Here is a 21,036-nt window from a genome sequence, read left to right on the forward strand (position 1 = left end):
GTATGCCAAGCATCGCTTTCAAAAAAATTCCTATGCTCGTAACAAGACTCATCGACATTTCTGCATTTTGAAATGGCACTTTGAACTGGAAAGAAAAAAGCTTCAGAGAGACTTTTTCCTTTCATTGGTATAGTTTAGGTAACCAGAAAAAATCCTGCAGTAAGTCAAAAAGTTTGATACTTTGTTAACTTATGACTGTGTATAAAAACAGTTAGGAAAAGAAACGTGTACCATGATGAAAAATGCAAATGCATTTTCAGGGCAATGAATAGTAGTTCCTTGCAAAATCTGTGTTTGGGAATGCAAGATGAGTACAAATACAGGCACACGCAATGGCACATAGAACTAGTAGATTTACATCTCTGTGCCAATACAGTTTTTTGTGATTCCAATTTTTTATGGCTGCACAACCCCATGCTTTGAAAACTTGGCTGTAAATGCATGCTGTCTTAAGGCAATACAAGGTGGAGATAAACTCTAGCTAGCCTTAGCTGGGCATGTTGAACTGTGATGATCTGAAACTTGCGTAGAAAGAAAATCTCAGACCTAAAAGAAACAGAACTACTATGAAGATTAAATTATATCTTATAAGAGGTGGCAGTGATGCTGTGAATACGGATTAATTTACATTTGCAGGAGAGTGTGATGACAGTTGAACAGATCCTTTTTCAAAATTACTTCAGCCCACATTCTGGGAGTCTTTAATTCAGCATAAGAAATGAGTCATTCAGCTGCAGTGTTTTGTATGGGTTACTAGTATGAACCTGAAACTTGTTTTTAAGCTGCCAAATAATTTATAACATAGGGTTTCCTTTCACAGAATCACAGAGTGGTTGAGGTTGGAAGGGACCTCCAGAGGTCATCTGCTCCAACCCTCCTGCTCAAGCAGAGCCACCTAGAGCCAGGACCATGTCCAGATGGCTTTTGAGTATCTCCAAGGATGGAGACTCTACAACCTCTTCAGGCAACCTTTGCCAGTGCGCAGTCATCCTCACAGAAAAAGGTTTTTTGTGTGTTCAGATTGAATTTCTCATGTTTTAATTTGCACCTGTTTTCCTCTTGTCCTGTCAGTGGGCGCTACTGAAGAGAATCTGGCTCCCTCTCTTTCATTCCTTCGCACGTCATAAATAGAAATGTTGTACAGTATTGGACCCAGCACCAGCCCCTGGAGTACACCACTAGTGACTGGCCTCCAACTGGACTTTGGGCGACTGATCACAACCCCTGGCCCCAGTCATCCAGACAGTTTTCAGTCATAGAATCATAGAATTGCTGAGGTTGGAAGGGACCTTTAAGATCATCAAGTTCAACCATTAACCCACCCTGACAAAAACCACTTCTAAACCATGTCCCTAAGTACCACATCTACCCTTTTTTTAAACACCTCCAGGGATGGTGAATCCACCACCTCCCTGGGCAGCCTATTCCAATGTTTAGTAACCCTTTCAGTGAAAAAATGTTTCCTAATATCCAATCTAAACCTCCCCTGATGTAACTTGAACCCGTTTCCTCTCGTCCTATCACTTGTCACCAGGGAGAAGAGGTCAGCCCCCATCTCTCTGCAACCTCCTTTCAGGTAGTTGTAGAGGGTGATAAGGTCTCCCCTCGGCCTCCTCTTCTCCAGGCTAAACAACCCCAGCTCCCTCAGTCGTTCCTCATAAGGTTTGTCCTCCAGACCCCTCACCAGCTTTGTAGCCCTTCTCTGGACACACTCCAACACCTCAATGTCCCTCTTGTAGTGAGGGGCCCAAAACTGAACGCAGTACTCGAGGTGGGGCCTCACCAGTGCCGAGTACAGGGGGATGATCACTTCCCTAGTCTGGCTCACCACACTATTCCTGATACAGGCTAGGATGCTGTTGGCCTTCTTGGCCACCTGGGCACACTGCTGGCTCATATTCAGCCGGCTGTCAACCAGCATCCCCAGGTCCTTTTCTGCTGGGCAGCTTTCCAGCCACTCTGTCCCAAGCCTGTAGCGCTGCATGGGGTTGTTGTGACCCAAGTGCAGGACCCGTCACTTGGCCTTGTTGAACCTCACACCATTGGCCTCAGCCCATCGGTCCAGCCTGTCCAGATCCCTCTGCAGAGCCAACCTACCCTCAAGCAGATCAACACGCCCACCTAGTTTAGTGTCATCTGCGAACTTACTGAGGGTGCACTCGATCCCCTCATCCAGATCATTGATAAAGATATTAAAGAGAACCGGCCCCAGCACCGAGCCCTGGGGGACACCACTTGTGACCGGACACCAACTGGATTTAACTCCATTCACCACCACTCTCTGGGCACAGCCATCCAGCCAGTTTTTTACCCAGCGAAGAGTACACCTGTCCAGGCCATGAGCAGCCAGTTTCTCCAGGAGAATGCTGTGGGAAACAGTGTCAAAAGCTTTGCAAAAATCCAGGTAGATAACATCCACAGCTTTTCCCTCATCCACTAAGTGGGTCACCTTATCATAGAAGGATATTAGGTTTGACAGGCATGACCTGCCTTTCACAAACCCATGCTGACTGGGCCTGATCACCCTGTTCTCCTGCATGTGCCGTGTAATGGCACTGAGGAGGATCTGTTCCATGACCTTCCCAGGCACCGAGGTCAGACTGACTGGCCTGTAGTTCCCCGGATCCTCCTTCCGACCCTTCTTGTGGATGGGTGTCACATTTGCTAACCTCCAGTCAGCTGGGACCTCCCGGTTATCCAGGACTACGCATAAATGATGCAAAGTGGCCTGGTGAGCACATCCACCAGCTCTTTCAATACCCTTGGGTGGATCCCATCCGGCCCCATAGATTTGTGCACCTCCAGGTGCTGAAGCAGGTCCCTCACCGTTTCCCTTTGGATTACAGGGGCTTCATTCTGCTCCCCATCCCTGTCTTCTAGCTCAGGGGGCTGGGTACTCAGGGAACAACTGGTCCTACTGCTGAAGACTGAGGCAAAGACTGCATTAAGTACCTCAGCCTTTTCCTCATCCTTGGTCACTATGTTGCCGGCCCCATCTACTAGAGGACAGAGATAATCCTTAGTCCTCTTTTTATTGCTAATATATTTATAGAAACTTTTTTTGTTGTCCTTGACAACAGAAGCCAGGTTTAGCTCTAGCTGGGCTTTGGCCCTCCTGATTTTTTCCCTACATAGCTTCACTACCTCTTTGTAGTCCTCTTGAGTGGCCTGCCCTTCCTTCCAAAGGCCATAAATCCTCTTTTTTTCCCTAAGTTGCAACACTAGCTCCCTGTTTAGCCAGGCCGGTCTTTTTCCCTGATGGCTTGTCTTCTGGCACATGGGGACAGCCTGCTCCTGTGCCTTTAAGACTCCCTTCTTGAAAGACGTGCAGGCTTCCTGGGCTCCTTTGCCCTGGAGGAGTGCCTCCCAGGGGACTTTGTCAACCAGGCTCCTGAAAAGCCCAAAGTCCGCCCTCCGGAAGTCCAAGGTAGCAGTTCTGCTGACCCCTCTCCTTGCTTCTCGCAGAATTGAAAACTCTTATCATTTCATGGTCACTGTTCCCGAGACAGCCTCCAACCTTCACATCCCCCACAAGACCTTCCCTGTTTACAAACAACAGATCCAGCAGGGCACCTTCCCTAGTTGGCTCTCTCACCAGCTGTGTCAGGAGGTTATCCCCAGTACATTCCAGGAACCTTCTAGATTGTTCCCTCCCTGCTGTATTGTATTCCCAGCAGATGTCCGGCAAATTGAAGTCCCCAACAAGGACAAGAGCTCGCAATCTTGAGACTTCTCCCAGCCATTTAGAGAATATTTCATCTGCCTCCTCATCCTGGTTGGGCGGTCTATAACAGACTCCTACTACGATATCTGCCTTGTTAGCCCTGCCCCTGATTCTTACCCATAAACACTCAACCCCATTATCACCATCATTTAGTTCAAAGCATTCATAACACTCCCTGACATACAGGGCCACACCCCCGCCTCTCCTTGCCTGCCTATCTTTCCTGAAGAGCCTATAGGCATCCATGGCAGCACTATAGCTATGTGAGTCATCCCACCACGTTTCTGTGATGGCGACTACATCATAGTCTTCCTCATTGTCCTCTAATCTAACCTGTACTTTATCAGCTTGTCTATGATGATGCCATGGGAGATTGTGTCGAAGACTTTAAGGTTGAGGTAATCAACATCCACGGTTCTCCCCTCATCCAGCAAGCCATTCTTTTTATTGTAGAAGGCAATGGCATTGGCCAAACATGATTTCCCCTTTGTAAGTCCATGCTGGCAACTCCCAGTCTTGTCCTTCATGTGTTAGGAAATGCTTTTCAGGGGAATTTTCTCCATCACATTCCCAGGGACTGAGGTGAGGCTGAGCAGCCTGTAGTTGTCCAGATCTTTCTTCTTGCCCTTTTTGAAAATAGGAGTGATATCTGCTATCTTCCAGAGTTCAGGAACCGCTGCCAATTGCCATGACCGTTCAAGGATATTTGTGAGTGGCCTCATGATGCTATCAGACAGCTCCCTCAGCACTCATGGGTGCAGCCTGTCAGGCCCCATGGACTTACGTATCTCGTAAAAAAACCCGAGTTTGTTTAAGCGCTCCCTAACCTGGTTCTCCTTCAGTGAGGGAAAGTCCTCCTTGTTCCAGACTTTCCTCGTGGTCTCAGGGGCCTGGGTTTCCTAAAGGCAGGTGAGACACCTATTCATGCTATAGGAGGACACCTATTCACACTATAGAGTATGCTTTAGATGCTACTCACAGTATTGTGAGCAATTCCCTCCGCAGCAGATTTTTGTGGGAAATGTCAGGAACTGGGAACTGCAGAAGTATGGACAGCTGGATGGTGCACAGGTCCTCAGAGCATCAAGAAGGGATGTGATGGGAAAGGCTTCTGTGTCCTTATGATTTATTTTAGTTATGGAAGTGTATTTACTTAATAGATTAGTTTAAATAATCATAGAATCATAGAATGTGTTGGGTTGGAAGGGACCTTTAAAGGTCATCTAGACCAACCTCCCTGCAGTAAGCAGGGACATCTTCAACTAGATCAGGTTGCTCAGAGCCTCATCAAGCCTGGCCTTGAATGTCTCCAGGGATGGGGGCTCCACCACCTCCCTGGGCAACGTGTTCCAGTGTCTCACCACCTTCATTGTAAAGAACTTCTTCCTAAGAAGTAATAATAAATGAATAATAATAAGAATAATAAATGGACTGTAGGTGGAAAACGACTAATCCTGACAACAAATTTAACAGCAGACAGTCACACACTGAGGAGCCAAGATAGCATCTGCTACCAGTAATAATATCTAGTGGATGTATCAACACTGATTTTGTGACTTTTCAGTCACATTTTTTTTCTCTACTTCAAACAGTGGCGTATTCTGTTTGTTTGAAGACTTTGTCCGTCCATCAAGACAGAACTTGTTTGTTAATTGTCAAGTAAGTACCCATGAAAAGTAATAAATCATGGGCAAATGACTTTTTGAATCAGGTAGTCAGTTCATCTTGATCAAAGCACTAGCTCTTTTCTAGAAGCCTAACAAAGATAGAGCAGATTCAAGCTGAACAGTTATGATTTCCATCTTTAACCTTTCTTGCAAGCTTAAGGAAGAGTTGCAAGTACTGGCCTTAAACGGCCATGGAGTGCTTTTCCACAACGACGGTTGTGTTCCCAGACAAAATCTTATTCCTGTTTTAGACCCTTGAAAATATAAGTTCATCTGCTGGCATCTTTCCAAAAATTATTTTCTACTTACAAATACTCATCAGTGCTTAAGAACCTGGTGTCTTGGGATTTTTTTTATTTTTTTTTTTTGTGATCTGTCAAAATTCTCTTTTCCAGATCTTCTAATATGTGGCCCCGATGGGGAAAAAAAAGGTTAGTGGGAGTTAGTTAGGAAGGAACAAGTGGTATTCCAAAGTCAGAAAAAAAAATGATCATTAAATAACAACTGATTCTAGTAAAGTCAGGAAAAGGAAAGATCCCCTCTTGTAAATCCTTTCAAATTTAGGAAATCTTAGCCACCAGAATTTGTGTGGATTTGAATCAAGATAGATTCATGTTCATCTGATGAATGTTTCTGAGACCGTGACCTCTCGCAAAATAAGAACAAGAACATCCAGTAAGATGGGGATCTAGAAAAAAATCATAAAAGAGAAAGAATGAAAGTGAGTTTTTCTAGTACACTGCTGGAAAAACCTGAAGGATTTTCTGGTTGGAAGCTCTCAAGTGAATAGTTTCTCCTAACTGAATTATGTTTGGGGAAATAGAAAATTCAAAAATTACAAGAAGCAAAGAGACGCAATAGGATACAAAAGAGATATTCTAAGAAGTCAGGCTTGAGTCTTTAACCAGTCCCTGAGCTCCCCTCAGATGGTTTGGTTTAAAAAAACATAGGGAAAATATTGTGCTGGCTGTATAAAACTGAGTTGATGGTGCATTGCATTGCATTCAGTCGCACATACAGCCTTTATCCTTCATTCTGGATATTTTAAGTTGGTGCTGGGAAATGGCTTTAGAGAGGTGCAGGGAAGATTGCTTTGCCAATAGGACAAAACACAGAGAAATTTGAAGTGCTCCCGGTTTATGCAGTGCACCTGGCAGTGTTTGAAAAGCTACTGGATAGGTGTCTATGGTGTATCTTTAATTTCTTTATATCTAGGTTTATGCTTAAATGTTTAACAAGAGCTGATATATTTACAAATACTCTCTGAGGTGCTTAATCTCTGCCAATCTGAAATGAACCCAGATGAAGGCAATCGATAAGGTGAAATTCCCACTTAAAAGAAGACCTGGTGCACTCCCCAGACAGTTGCAGAAATATGGCACTTGTAAGGCTTGGCTTATGTTAAGAAAGGCTTGTTGGAGGTTTCCCAGTATTGAAAAAACTATGGGATAGGCTCGGTAAGAGAGGAAAACTAATTTATTTGTCAGTAATATGTATTGTAATATTTCAAAAAGATTCTTCTAACAGTGGTCTTGTCCTATTCTTGCTTCAAAACCTTTTTCATAAGCATACGGATGGTAGTCCTTGCCAGTCTGGAGTCAGTATATACTCAAGAGCACAAATGCCATTCGAGGGGAGCAGTTTATTACAGCAGAGTACGGAGTCTCCAGAGAAAAGGTAGAACCACTTGAAAGTAAATAAATTAATTACAGGTTTACTTTCGTTTTGCTCCTCTTCTTTATACAGAAGGAGGTATAGGATTGGGATGGGCTTGCTTTCGGGGTTCTTGAGATTGAGGAATCCTGGGGTGCAGCTTGCCAAATATTTCAAAATAAAAATAAATTCACAGTCAACCAGCTGGTACGCACATAGTGATGGCGGTTTTCCAGAGAGCATTTTTGGGAAGTTAGTTGCAAACTCTTCCTTTAGCAGAGACAAGGAAGTGGATGTTCAGTGGAAAGAGCACAGGCAAGAAGAGGTGTCTGGTATCCGTCTTCTCATCTGCACCATGTGCAGAAAAATAAAGCTAATGGTTTAGCTGCTGGTGAACGGGTCTACAGGAGCAGACTTGAGAGCAGTTAAAATTTTCTAGTTTAGGTACTCTGAAATCACCGAGCTGAGTGATGAAAAAAATCTGGATTTTTAACAGCCATATCAGGTATGGTAATTCTCAGAATGCCTCAGTGAGGTTCTGGGATGACAGCAGGAAAGCCTGGACTTCAAAATTTCAGGTTAAGACAGAAATTTTCAACTCAAGTTATTTATAGGAGGTTTTAGGAATCTGGGAGAATCAGGAGACTTTTACCCAAGCCACTTAGCCTGAGCAGTGGTGAGTGGAAATAACAGTATGAGTTAGTCAGACCTGCCCGGGAGAGAGCTGGAACGGAGAATTTAATCTCACAAACCCCAGGGCTGGAAGGCTTAAATTCAATAAAATAATCTACCTTTGCTGCTAAGTAGGATTAGTTGCAGCCACCAGAAGCTGAGAGCACTCAGCACCTTGAGGTGTGATGAAGTCCTATGTGTTCGCCCTGGCTTGCTATGCTGAACTTCATTGCATAATGAGACATTGATATCCAGTACCTGTCCAGATTTGGCACTAAAACAAATGGCAGACATTGACAATTTAATTAAATTAAAAATATTTCAGTTTTAATTAAATGCATTTCAGTTAAAATAATTGATCATTTGAATGATGAAAAAAAGAAATGAACTAGTCTCCATTAATTCCATTTAGAGCACTCTCTCCTTCAACAAAACAACAGTGTTGAAGTTACTGTTATTTCTTTAGTGTCCACTTATATTTTCCACAATGAGGTGAATTATTATATTGAAATATGAGGTACTTAGTTGTCCTAAATTCGACACATTTAATTAAATTTAGGGCATTTTAATTAAATTGAATGGGAAAGTAGAAGGAATGTCTAGCACGGATTTCCATGCTTCTCAAAATCAATAATGCAGAACTGGGTTAATTACGGTTAAATAATAAGTTGGAACTAATAGGTTCACAATCACTTTTATTCCGTTCCAAATACTTACACTGTAAGTCTATGTAATTTTTTAGTTGGAAAACATGTAATGCAATGATGGCTATTTATTCCATTGATGTTAAGATAGCTCACCATAGGTTTTCTAGCAGAATAAAAGATACGTGAGGAACCAATAGTCAGCGCATCGTTCAGCTAATAATTTTCTGTTCACAGCTGAGGCTTACTAGCACTAGCTATTATTTTTAGATAAAAATGAAGTTATGGTTTTAGTTATATCAATAAAACCCCTGAATTTCCACAACTTGCCACCTGCCCCAGCCTTTTGTCACAGAAAAGCACTGAAATAAGTGTGATCTTTTTCTTAGTCAAGAATATAGGGCTGATTTCAAACCCCAGTGGTGATTCTAGAGCAAAATCAGGGGTGGGATTTGAGACCATCAGGGTTGCCCTAACAGCCAGCAAGGCTCTGGGTGCCTGGTTTGGATGTGTTTGTGGGGTTTGTAGGTGGGGGGTAACTGTCCTGAACACAGGTGGAGTCAGTGGCTCTCACGCGTGGGCTCTGCATCGATGTATCGCATTTGTGCTGAATGGGAAATCTGCTTGGCAAATTCAGCTTAGGTGGCACTTGGCTAACACCTGCTGGGATCCTCTTTCCAGCTGGAATTAGTGAGTTCAGTTTTAAGGTGGCACTGAGCTCAGCAAGGTGCTTCAGTGCATACGAGTCGTGCTCACTCATATGTTAAAACACCTCCGCAATCTGACCTTGTGTTTCTAGGATTAAAAAAAAAAGAGAGAGAGAGAGAGAGAGAGAGATCGCTCTCTTAAGTCTCAATTCCTAATTACTTAACTGCATTTTCACTATCCCAATTCAGACTGCGAATTTAGGAAAAGGAGAATTATGGCCAGGATAATGTTAGCCGTATTACTAATTAATAATATTCCCTTAGGAGCCAGTCTACAATATATGCTATATTTTAAATACCTATACTTGTTTTCATACAAATTTAGTAAACAATTACAGAGTCTTTTTGCTTTAGCTATTTAGGAAAAACTGAAGAATTAGTTCTAATATAAAAGAGCAGTTAACGTTTGGCTCGGAAAAAGTTCTATGAGCGTTCCTTTCACCCAGTTCTCACGTGTGCGTTATCTGCTATGACCTAAGAAAAACAAACCAATATTTCATCTCTGTGAATAAAAAAGAGAGTAACCTAACATTCTTTTTTTTGTGAATTTCTGACTGATAGCACAGAATTACATTTATTCAGTTTTTTCTTTGATAAAGGGACAGGTTAATAGCTTCAAAGAGACCTAGACATTTCAACACAATTTAGTGATGGGCATTCATAATAAGCAGGGAGGACCACCATACATGCACTTATATACCTTTATTTGAATATTATAAAAAATGAAAACAAATGTAAAAAAAAAAGTCTGCAAGTGCAGAACTGTATGCATTGTAGTAGTTAAAAAACTAGGTAGAGTCACTCTTTTAAAATACTTTTAAATACTTTTAAAATTCTTCGATATGTCTATAACAATATAATAACATGAAATGGAAAGAAATTGAACATGTGTTTTCCAAGTCCATTTTATCTCCTTCCCCTCTTTTCCCTTTTCAGTGCCATGTATAGTTACTGACTGTGTTGCTCGGAAATGATGGAGCAGTATTGAATGCTATTTGTTTCTTTTATTACAGGAAATATGTTCAGATATTAGGAAGTTGGAGTTTAATCTTCAATGATAAGATTATAATCATGAAACTTTTTAAAAGCTTATTTTAAAGTCTATCATGTTGCGTTTTATAAAAATAAACCATTTTATAAGAAAATGCACTGGTGGGCTTGCAAGTCAGAAATGAAGCTGAAGTTACATGCTAATGAATCTAGTATAATCTAGGGAATATGATTGCTAAATCTGACTTTTTTTATCGCATTTGCATCTCTCCAGTGTACCCGAGGTTTTCCTCTTGAGAATACAGTTTGCTCCTATGGCCGGTGCATGTCATGAAGATGATTACCTCATGCAGGAATATACCATATTTGGAGCAACATTTGAGTGTATGCAGAAGCTGGGCTGAAGTACAGATCATATACTAAATGGAATATCTTGCTATAAATGCATCTGTTTAAAAGCTGTTTTTCCACTTCTGTATGCTGTTTATAAATACATTTTTTGCCTGTAGGTTTTTTTGGCACCGTTCTACCTGATAGCCTACATCCTTCCCTCCACTACACAGCCGCTCCCTGGGTTAATAGTTGTGCTTGATCTGGATCTTCAGTCGCTTCTGATCAGTGGTTCTCAGTGTGAGGGTCCTTCAGCTCTGGAGCTGATTTCACTTTTCCCCTCCAGCCTGGATTGTCTGTATTTGACCTAAAGCCGTTCTTCTTGTGCAGCCACCTGGGGAGGGATGGGTTAGATGCGCCGGCCATGAAGCAACACAAGAAGCTAAAAGATTTTGAGAGGCAGAACTTTTTGCCACCTGGTAATGAGCAGGAATTAGCTGATATTTTTTTAAAAGAGGGGGAAAAAAAAAAAAGCAGCAGTAATTGTGTTAAAGTACCTGAAACCTTCTTTAATGCATGCTGTAGAGCAGAAAAGGAGACAAAAGTACAGATGTCATATCTCCTGGTGGATAATCTTATTTACAAGGGTTTACACAATAACAAAATAACAGATATTCAAATTAAATAATAACAAATATAGAAATGATAACATTTTTATTGTGTTATATATTAAATTGTTGATCTTGAAACTCTGACAATACTTTCACCTGTATCTGGCTGCATGAATTATAGCACTCACTCAGTTTTATACACTTCATTCCTGATGTTTCGTACACTGTGTACTTTAAAAAGAGTGGAGAGATACTTGGGAATGCGTATATCTCTACTTGGTACATGGTCTAAGCTTTTCTTTGTGAATTATTTTCTACCTCCTGTTACTGCTTGTCATTTCCTTAATCATCTTTCCTTTTTTCTCAAATCTTATTCTGAAAAGATGAAACCTACAACATGTTATATCTGATGCATACCTGCGTAATGGAATTATTAAGTCAGCTTTTTTAAACTTACATACGTGAGAAAGTATTTCTTGTTTATTTATTGAGCTTGCAATTTATTTTGTTTTTCCAATGGCATGATTTCAGCTTTTCGTATTTAATGTGTTTCTTCCCTTTCCTTTCAATATTTTTTGTTTATTTATTGCTATATTTGCACTCGTTCTCACTTGAAGTTTGGCGTAAACTTCAGAAAGTTGAGTCTAAACTGTTTTAATATTTTTAGTTTCTGTGACAGTTCAGACGGTGACCCTGAGCCTCAATAGCAGCATCTTTTCACTGTCTTTTCCTCATGCTTATTGGATTTAGTGTGGAAAGGGGGACTCCTCGCATACCTGATTGCTGTCCTGTGGTTGTCCTCTGTATCATTATACTGGCTATCCATAAATCTCTCAATACTGAAACTAATTTAGATTATAGCAGTTCAAACCAAGCAGATTTAAAATATCTTTGATTCCAGCAGTGAAAATCACTTCTGTGTTTTTACTGTGCTATTACAGACCATCTTCCCAGCATGTTTTATTTTTTTCCTTAGTATGCAAAAAGTCTTGGCTCTGGGGAGGATGTGCTATGCTGTTTAGTTTGGGTTAGTCAGATTTCTGTCTAGAAGGAGCGCATGAGAAATGCAGATACTGATTTCTGCCTCGACCTCTGACTAGGGAGGGCGCCTGAGGCACTGCTGCCTCTCCAAAGCCAAACCCTGATGGCAGCCTGAGGTTTCTGGAAGGAGTTCCATGCCTGCTGCTACGACTGATGAAGGAAAGTCTTCATCCTTTTTCTTGCTGTCAGACCAGCTTTGCCCCAGTCTGTGCCACCAGTTTCTTCACTGCCAAGCAGCTTTGCCAGGCAGCGGTGCTGCTGGGGCTGGTGCAGTGCCATCAGGAGAGGAGACAACACTGCTCCGGTCAGAGTATCAGCGATACAGGTCATTTATTCTGAGCCTACAAAAACTTTCCTTGACACAGGTTATGGCTAAACTGGATGATCATAGAGAGATTCAGGGTTCCTGGAGGGATCCACACACAGGATCTAGACCAGAACCCAGGTTAGTCTGGAGAAAACCTTATTCTGGAAAACCAGAGGACCAAACACACAGTCCATGCTACCGTCCCCACAGCTCCTCTGTCCAGACGCAGTGCTGCTGTGATGAATCACCCTTCCACCAGCTCCTGCTCCCAGGATGTTTCAGCTGGGTCTGTGGTGCCTGAATTTAAGATATCTCTATCTTCTGACTTAGAATCAGATCACGGTTATTAATAGATTTCAGTATATGTTAGTAGCATTATTAAGAACATTTCTGCTCTGCGTTTGTAATAGACTTAGTGCTTGCCAAGAGAGTCCTTACTCCAAGGACAGCTCATGTTATCTTAACCCTATATTGCAATAAGTCAAAAAAATACTAATGTTGCTTTAAAAACTAATTCCTGTATCATGCATCAAGTTCAGTCGCAATGTACTTTGTGTGATCAACTTGTACAGACTATCACCTAATGGGATTTTTTAAAAGTTCTAAAATGATTCAGAAGCCATAAAAGAAAGGGCACTCAACAAACCCATAGGAAGATATTTTCTTGCCCAGACTTCTCATCCTTCATTGCTCTTTCCAGTCTCCTCAGGTCGAGCAGCATCTTTTGTTTACTGTGCCACACGGGACCGAGAGCGCGTAGCTGCAGCCGGGCTGGATGAGACAGGCACACTAAACAAGAGTAAACGTGTCTGAATTTTGCTGGCTGCTGTTCCCATCCCTGTTGTCCTTGACAAGGGGGCTGCAAACCTACAGCAGGGCGTTAGCAGGAGGCGATATGGGTCCCACCTGGCATAGTTGGAGGAAAAAAAGATGCATAGGTGGTATGTATAGCTTGTTACTTTTGTTGGCTTTAATGTAGACTATGGTAGACAGTTAAGAGCAATTAGTGATCTTGTTAGTGGTGGAGCTCCAACAAACAGCTGGGGAAGAGCAGTGGCAGTCCTACTCCGCTCCCCGCCTCCTTTGAAGCAACTGGGTTTTACCGGAGGAAGAACAGCCATATCACGTCCCCTCCTTCCTAGGGGCCAGTGTAAACATCCAGTGCACATCCATATCGATTTCTTCAGGACCAGGTGGCTACACCACCCTTCCTGCAGCCTGCTAGGTGCCCTCTCTTCATATTACCAATTCCCTTATATATCCCCTTCAAGTGACAGCTGTAAATAAGCACAAGTCTCTGGCAGCCAGGATTCACTCGGAATTAAATTCAGGGGTAGGGAGCTGTCAGCTAACTGACTTCTGTGGCATCACAGCTGTGTTCGAATGAATTGCACACCACAGTATGCATTTGTCTGGGGGCCTGTGAGCAAGAGGGGTGGAACAAATTGGGGCAAATGGCTGAAATTTAATACAGGTTTCTGCAAGTTTTTCAAACATTGTGCACCCCTTTTCAGTGTGGTTATTTTGTGTGGCTAACAGCATTTCCATGTAAGCTGGAATAATCTTCTGTTGAAAACTCTCTTTAGTATGAAAAAAAATATATTAAATTGATTACACAATTAGATGAGGCTTATTTTGCTCTGTTTTAGCAAAGACTAAAATATCTGGGTTAAAGTTTCATAGCAGTTGCCTATGCACACTTTACACTCTGGGATTGGCAGCTTCTCTTCAGATGCTGAGGAGCAAGACGTCCCCCCCTCCCTTCCACGCTGCTTGTAGAGTGCGGTGCCCCATGCTGATGATGCCAGGCAGATTTAATTGTGCATGCTCAAAGAGAAAAATGACATCCACGCTTGGGTTAGTGCTCTCTGTGGCAGGCTGACAAATCCCCCAGCTGTCAACTAACCTCAAAGGCAAGTGTACGTGGCTCCAGCTTATGTCTGCTCACATTCTGCCCATAGGCATTTATAAGCTGAAACTCATATTGGCTGCAACACATTCAGACTGCTACTGAGAGAAATGTATGGTCTGTTTTATGTGTTTCAATCTCTAAGGGTGACCCACTCAATTAAGGTTTATTTTTCAGACAGACTATAAGCAGGTAAAGACAGCGATTTTTTGCATATGTGGCAAGTGAAAGGGCATAATGTTTATGGCTACGGATCTGGCTAAGTTGCTGACTGCTTAGAGAAAATCGTTTCTTCCTTGGGCTCAGATGGATTATATTTATATTTTTATGTATTTATTGGGGTTACTGGCTGCCAGAGAACTGCATGCACACAAAATGTCCTTACGTAAGTGCCAACATATATGGGCAAATGCAAAGAGGCATGTAGTGCTAATGCAATATTGCAGTCACAGAGGAGGACTTCTGGCAGAAGCGTTGTCACTTGTGGTGCACTGCAGGCTGTCCATCTAAACCTATCATTACCTGGCACCTATGCTGTAGTGAAATAATCAGACCAATCCGCAAGTGGGCAAAAAGCCCATCTTAACAGATGGCTTTGACTGTAGGTAACCAGGAAACCACGCATATACATTAAACATGGGTTCAGAGAGTATGGGTCTTATCTAGGAACATCTAAACAGCTGTCGGTTTCGAGCTCCTCCGTATACTTTTGAGAACATATGCCATACCCATCAGACACCCACGTAGGGTGGGCTAAAGCCAGCTCCTACGGTTCTGATGAACTCTGTAGGAATTGCTTGGTTGGGCACGGTCTCAGCTACAGATTTATCTCGTGTTTTGTAATGAACTTTGAATTTGTATTAGAAAGACAAAGACTGAAGTTTGAGGATGCAGTTGCATCCACCTAATTTGGATGCCCAGCTGAGGCACTGTCTCAAGCAAATTTTAGGTGATGGAGAGGGCTATCCAGCCTACCTGGCACAATTGTCTAAGTTTCCTAAGTAAACAGTGATAAAGAGAGGCTTTGGATATGTGCAGGGAAAAGTCCAATACACTTACATTTTGAATGCATTACGGTCTTAGAACAGGATCTTAAAATATAAAGAAATAACAGGACATGCCAAATATCTCTATTGACTCAGGATTTAGTTCACAAAGCTCTTCTGGTACTTTGCAGCCAGTGCTATTCTTCTTTTTTTGTAACAGTCTGATATTAAAGGACTCAGCTAGAAAGTGAGAATTCCTGGGTTCTTGGCCTCTTCAGTATAATAAACTGCGCATCCTGACCCCATGAGTCCAGGCGAGTGCTTCCCACCCATACTTTGAAGCTGAATCATAGCACAGCTCACTGTTGTGAGGCCACAGAGAACACAAAGAAACAGCGACTCCAGGAACTCCTCACCACCAGTTATTTTCACAAGCTTAGTGCTTCCCCATATACACAAGGGAGCATGTGGACAGTGTCTCTTTTAGTGTCCAAAATTAGTATGCATCTAAAACCAACCAACCAAACAAAAAGGGCCATATTCATATCACGTAGCTCCACCTAAAAATTCAATAGGTCTTCTGTGTCCTTTTGTCTGGCTATGGGTTTTCTGAAGCATGTACTCAATGGAAATTTTAGGCTAATTGGAATTTAAACTGCCTGAAAATAGCCTCAAGGCAGCAACATCAGGATTTAGGGGAAAATGCTTTACCTTCAGTGAATCTGTGCAAATACACGGAGCCCTGGAGCTCTTTTGCTGATGCTGGGGGCTGGGCGGGATGCAGAAGTGCTGTGGGAGTTCAAATCCATCTCCTGCTTCCTTACTGCTACCTGAGCGCAGGAAGAGAGGATCACGGGATGGGGTGTACCTATGTCCATGAATGTGGTGGTCTCTGTTGGCAACAAACAGCTTCAGAGAATATTACGTGCCTGAGAGAGAAAGGCTGTTTCATAGTTCAGGCAGAGCAGACTGGGATTTCCAGACTGCAGGATTTCTGCATGGGCCAGCTGTAAATTTGAGTTATTGATGCCTCAGGACCTTTGGGGAACACTCTTTGGGGAACACTTCAAGAACGATAGAGAAAATAACCACAAGAAAACCATTTATTTTTGTGACTACTTCTTCACTCAGTTAAAAACAAGGAATTTGATTACTTAAATGCAAAGTGTTAGTCTGTAGTTATTTTTCTGTAGAATTAAGATACCTGTAAATCTGTCCTAATGGTAGTAATGCTACGTGGACGATAGTCTGCTCTTTGCATGATACATGGCTAGCTTAACTGTGTAAGCAATGTGTGTATGCTATGAAATATTATCTGTATAAGGGACCCGATTCATACTTCAAAACTGTCAATGTGAAGAATTGTGATTATCGCTTTAAGTTTAATTTCCATAACTCTGCATTCTTAAGGTAGTTTGCGTTTAACCTAAATCACTCTCCCCTTAACTATGGAGTTAGAATGAAATTCAGCTGTCGCAGATAAGAGTAATGATATTTATTAATAGTGAAATCATTCCTACACGTGGAAAGAACTTAAATGTGCAAAGCAGATCAGGACAGGAGATCACAGTCCTTAAGGGACTGATTTATCCTTGACTTCTAGGAGCCTTTGTTATGCTAATGATAGATATGTATTCCCGAAATCCATTGCCTCTGTCTGTGCCTTACCCTTTGATTTCTTTATTAACTCTCCTCCCTTGTCACTACGTGTTGTTGTTAATTCAGATCAGGTTTTGCAACTTGCGTCATACTTTGCTATTTTTGACCAAAATGGTTTATTGAGTTCTGTAGCAGTTTACGTGAGTTCCCCTCTTTGCCGCACCTCTCTGCCACCGCTGCCAGAAGGGCCCCGGGATGAGCTGCCACCAGTCGGACTCTGATACTACTACTGAGCTGCCTTTGTTCCTAGAGCAGTCAAGGCAACCGACCTAATTAATCATTCCCAACCCTCATTAATAAACATGATTTTGGTCATTTGGGGTAAACATGTTCACGTACTCTACAATACTGCATGCTTTACCCAAATATGTAATTTGTTTTTTAGGCACTTCCGTAAACATTACGATTTACGGTGGCCCTGGGTGCTACTGACCTTGCTAAGGTTGTAAATCCTTGGTATTTCTAAAGTCAAAATGCATGTTTAGGTGAATAGTTGCGCGCGTGGGTGGTCAGCTCGCCCACAGTGGTTGTTTACAAACATTGACCACCATGATACAAGTAGATAGACACCTTAGTATCATCAGTAAATGGAAAAGCTGTTTAGAGGTGATAATGTCTTTAAGGATATAAACAAGAGCAAAACATATAGGTTAACGTAGATTATCAGCTGTAAGAATAGCTGTAAGACTATTAGAGAGCTATAGGAAAAGCTAAGAAGTACAGAACATTTCTCATGAGCTTATTTTAACACGAGGAGTGGGGTTCTTTTCTGAAACACGATATACTACTGCAGTGTGTAGCTACTTCATTATACTTTCTTCAGTGCAGGTATTTCTTGCAGCATCTTGTACTCTCCCTTGGGACTAGATATATATGAAACATGAGCAGCATAATTTTGCTCATGTGCTAGGCTCTGAACTCAGCTACAATTAAATATTCAGCAGGATACTCTCTCCCTAGCTAGACTCATGTAGCAGTTATGAAAGATTAATTCAGTGTTATGTTTCTGTTTAATGAAAGAGTTGAAGTGAGCATTTCTGTTGAAAATTTCAGATTTCAAAATTAGAAATTATGATCTTTATTATGCTTTTTAAAGAGCACATAAGATAAATGATCTATATAGAGTTATATTTTTTTAATTGAAATATTTCTTTTTCAGGATACCCATCCCAGCATCTTAATTACAGCCTTCTGTGTAGTTACATTGTACATATTTCTTAACGGGACATGCAGTAAATAACCTGTAGAAAAACTAAACTAAAGGCATTGCATAACAAAACGGTGCAGATTTGCAGATCTTGCAGTATATTATAAATTTAATTTGGATTTTCTGTGTCATCAATACTAAGATTTTAAAAAATACGTGTTTCTGAGGAAGGAATAGCAGCTTTGAGGCAATTTCTGGTAGAATTCATTTATATGGCAATGTTCCAAAGGAGAAAGATTAAAGCAGCAACACAGAAAGTTCCGGTTTCTGTCCCTTTCAGGTTCTTTTGCCTTTTTTTTTTTTTTCCCCACACCATATCTTTCTCTAACAAAATTTTCTTGCATTATTAATGAAGTTCAATCCCAGCACTGGTGTGGAATCTGAAAGGTAAACTCAATCAGCAAGTTTGAGGTCCTAATTCTTGTAAAACCAGTGTGAATAACAGATGATATTAAGCAAGGCACAGTAGATGGTACCTATTCAGCAATTGCTATAAATGTGACCTCATTGATTCCATCTGTGTTTTTCCCTCTGTGTTTTAGAGAGCACATTGATGTAGGAAGATGTCTTTGGCTTATTGCCATTAGTGTTAGAATGATAGAAAAATGTGCAAAAAGATTTGGGGATTGGTGTGAACTCAAAGCCATTATCTGGTTTATTAGCAAATTAGGGAGTGGGTTTTAGTTATGATTCTGATGCAAATATCATGCACTGTATTGCATAAATGGTGTTCTTTTCTGAATTTCATTAATAGGTCCCTGGAAACATTCAAGGTCAGGTTGGATGGGGCTCTGAGCGACCTGATGTAGTTGAAGCTGTCCCTGTTCATTGCAGGAGGGTTGAACTAGATGACCTTCAGAAGTCCCTTCCAACTCAAACTATTCTATGATTCTGTCATTCTATGATTTTACTCCAGCTGCACTGCCTAGAAATATAGGAGGGAAATTGTGACCAGGCCCACACTCTCTTAGAGCACAACAGGATATCTTTCTTAGTTTGTTGTGTCTTTAAACAGTTTTCCTGGACCTCTTCAGGAAGGGGAAGGAACGAGCAAGGCCCTGGTTCCATCTCACTCTTTCCTTGGTGTTTAACTTGGCTAAAAAGTGGTGTCACTTGTAATGCGTCCTGGACAGTCACCCGCTCGACAAGCAGCAGGCACTGTAGCATTTTCAGACTCATGCACGACAGTCAATGGCAGTTGCCTGTGGGAGGATGGAAAGACTGAAGGGTTGAAATTCAGTAATCCTTTCTGTTTTGAAACAGTAATTAGCTGTCGCACAGTTCAGCTGCCAGTGAGCCAGCTACTGCAGTGGGCTCTTATTACCATGATCAGCAGGCAAAGAGCTGAATACAAAAGGAAGAAAGCTAAAGAAAAAGGAATTTCTGACGGAGACAAAGGTTGCAAAATAAGTAAAAATTGCCCAATATTAAGCATTTTGTATCAGTAAGAAAAGGAAATTCATCCGATATTCTGTTTACTGAGCCAGCAGAGGCTTGCAGCACTAGAGTCGATACCCTGCAGTCTTAGAGTGGGCCTATTTTATACCATTTAACAATTTTATATAGTAAACATAGCTTTGTTACTTATGAGTCCTAAAGAGACAGCTCCTTTCAGCAGTTGTTTAGTGGATATACAGAATAACTGAAGGCTGCATTCAATGATGCTAAATGGTATCGGATTAAATCATTCAGTCAAATTACTCTAGTGTAAATTTTGCATGCTAAGGTGCAATGTAGGGTAGAATTTGATTTGTGCCTTAAGTGCGAAAGATAAGCAGGGATGTCTGCCAAAAATGAAAAATATTTATAAAATGCTTTTTTTGATATAATTGCAAGTTGTTTCAGATTAGTACCTTTTGTATGTGAAAAGTCCATTTGCATCTTGTATACAGATATGTTCTTGGTGTCTGCTTTGTGTTAATGCCTTATGTGCCTTGTGTGTTTTATTTTGTGTGTCTTTATGGCCACCTTATCTACCTGTATAAATTTGTCTGTCCACATATTATAGGTAGTTGTCCACTCCCACTGTGTGGTTTTTCAGCGTGCAGGTGACAGCGCAGAGCAATTCACCCAAATACCATCCATGTGGCATCCTGTTTGGTATGGTTTGGCAGCTCAGCCAAAATGCAAAGTCTCAGCAAGTTTCACCTTTTGCATTTCAGGATTATAATGATGAAATTCGCCAGGAGCAGCTGAGAGAACTGTCTTATTTAAACGGTTCTGAGGATTCAGCACGTGGACGGGGCATTCGAGGAAGAGGAATCCGTGTGCCACCTGCAGCTCCTTCAAGGTGTGGTAACCTGAGCTATTATGCTAATAGCTTTAGAAAGTGAAAACAATGGTAAATCAAGCACAGTTAAAAAAAAAAAAAAATCACATATACGTCATGGTCAGTAAACCAAAATGTTTTTCTTCTGATAACCTGTGTGGTCTGTCTTGTGCCAGGTTCTCTGGTCTACAATTCACAGGCTACAGTGGGTGATATAGAAGTGTCAAACAACAAATCAGAGCAGATTATGAAGGCAGTGAAAGGATATTTCTAGGAAAGAATATGGTCAGCATGGTCATTAGCATAAAATCATTGGTCAATAAAATAGTATAGTCAGAAAAGACTGCATAGTCTGGATGGAACTTTATTTGCCAAATAACTATGCGGTTTGGGTATGCATATTATATCTATAATGTATTATTTGTTGTATGCGTTATCAGTTTTATATGAATTTCATTGTCATCATCTAAAAACATTGGTGTATGAATGTTTCCTAAATTCTTACAAGTATTTTTTCATATATAGGTAACAGATAGCTCTGCTTGTTCATAAGGCCAGTGTATAATGTTAATGCACTCTTTCAGACTTATTTTTCACTGTGAACCCTTAAGAAATTTGTTGCCTCAGGCATCTAAGTTACCTAGCTACTTCTAGGTGTCC

At 41.4% G+C, this 21,036-nt stretch overlaps 1 protein-coding gene across 2 annotated transcripts in view; it reads left to right on the forward strand.

Annotated features, from left to right (window-relative positions):
- Positions 1–21,036, forward strand: part of KHDRBS2 (KH RNA binding domain containing, signal transduction associated 2) — a 614,534-nt gene that overhangs the window by 444,662 nt on the left and 148,836 nt on the right. For both annotated transcript variants that reach the window (XR_012586331.1, XM_074581525.1), the window contains exon 5: positions 20,270–20,397. Coding sequence is in view for 1 of the 2 variants with exons in the window: in XM_074581525.1 (XP_074437626.1) it covers positions 20,270–20,397 (128 nt within the window). In the remaining variant the exon portion in view is untranslated. The remainder of the gene's footprint in view (positions 1–20,269; positions 20,398–21,036) is intronic.

Source organism: Larus michahellis, chromosome 3 (assembly GCF_964199755.1).
Source record: "Larus michahellis chromosome 3, bLarMic1.1, whole genome shotgun sequence".
Classification (NCBI taxonomy): Eukaryota; Metazoa; Chordata; class Aves; order Charadriiformes; family Laridae; genus Larus; species Larus michahellis.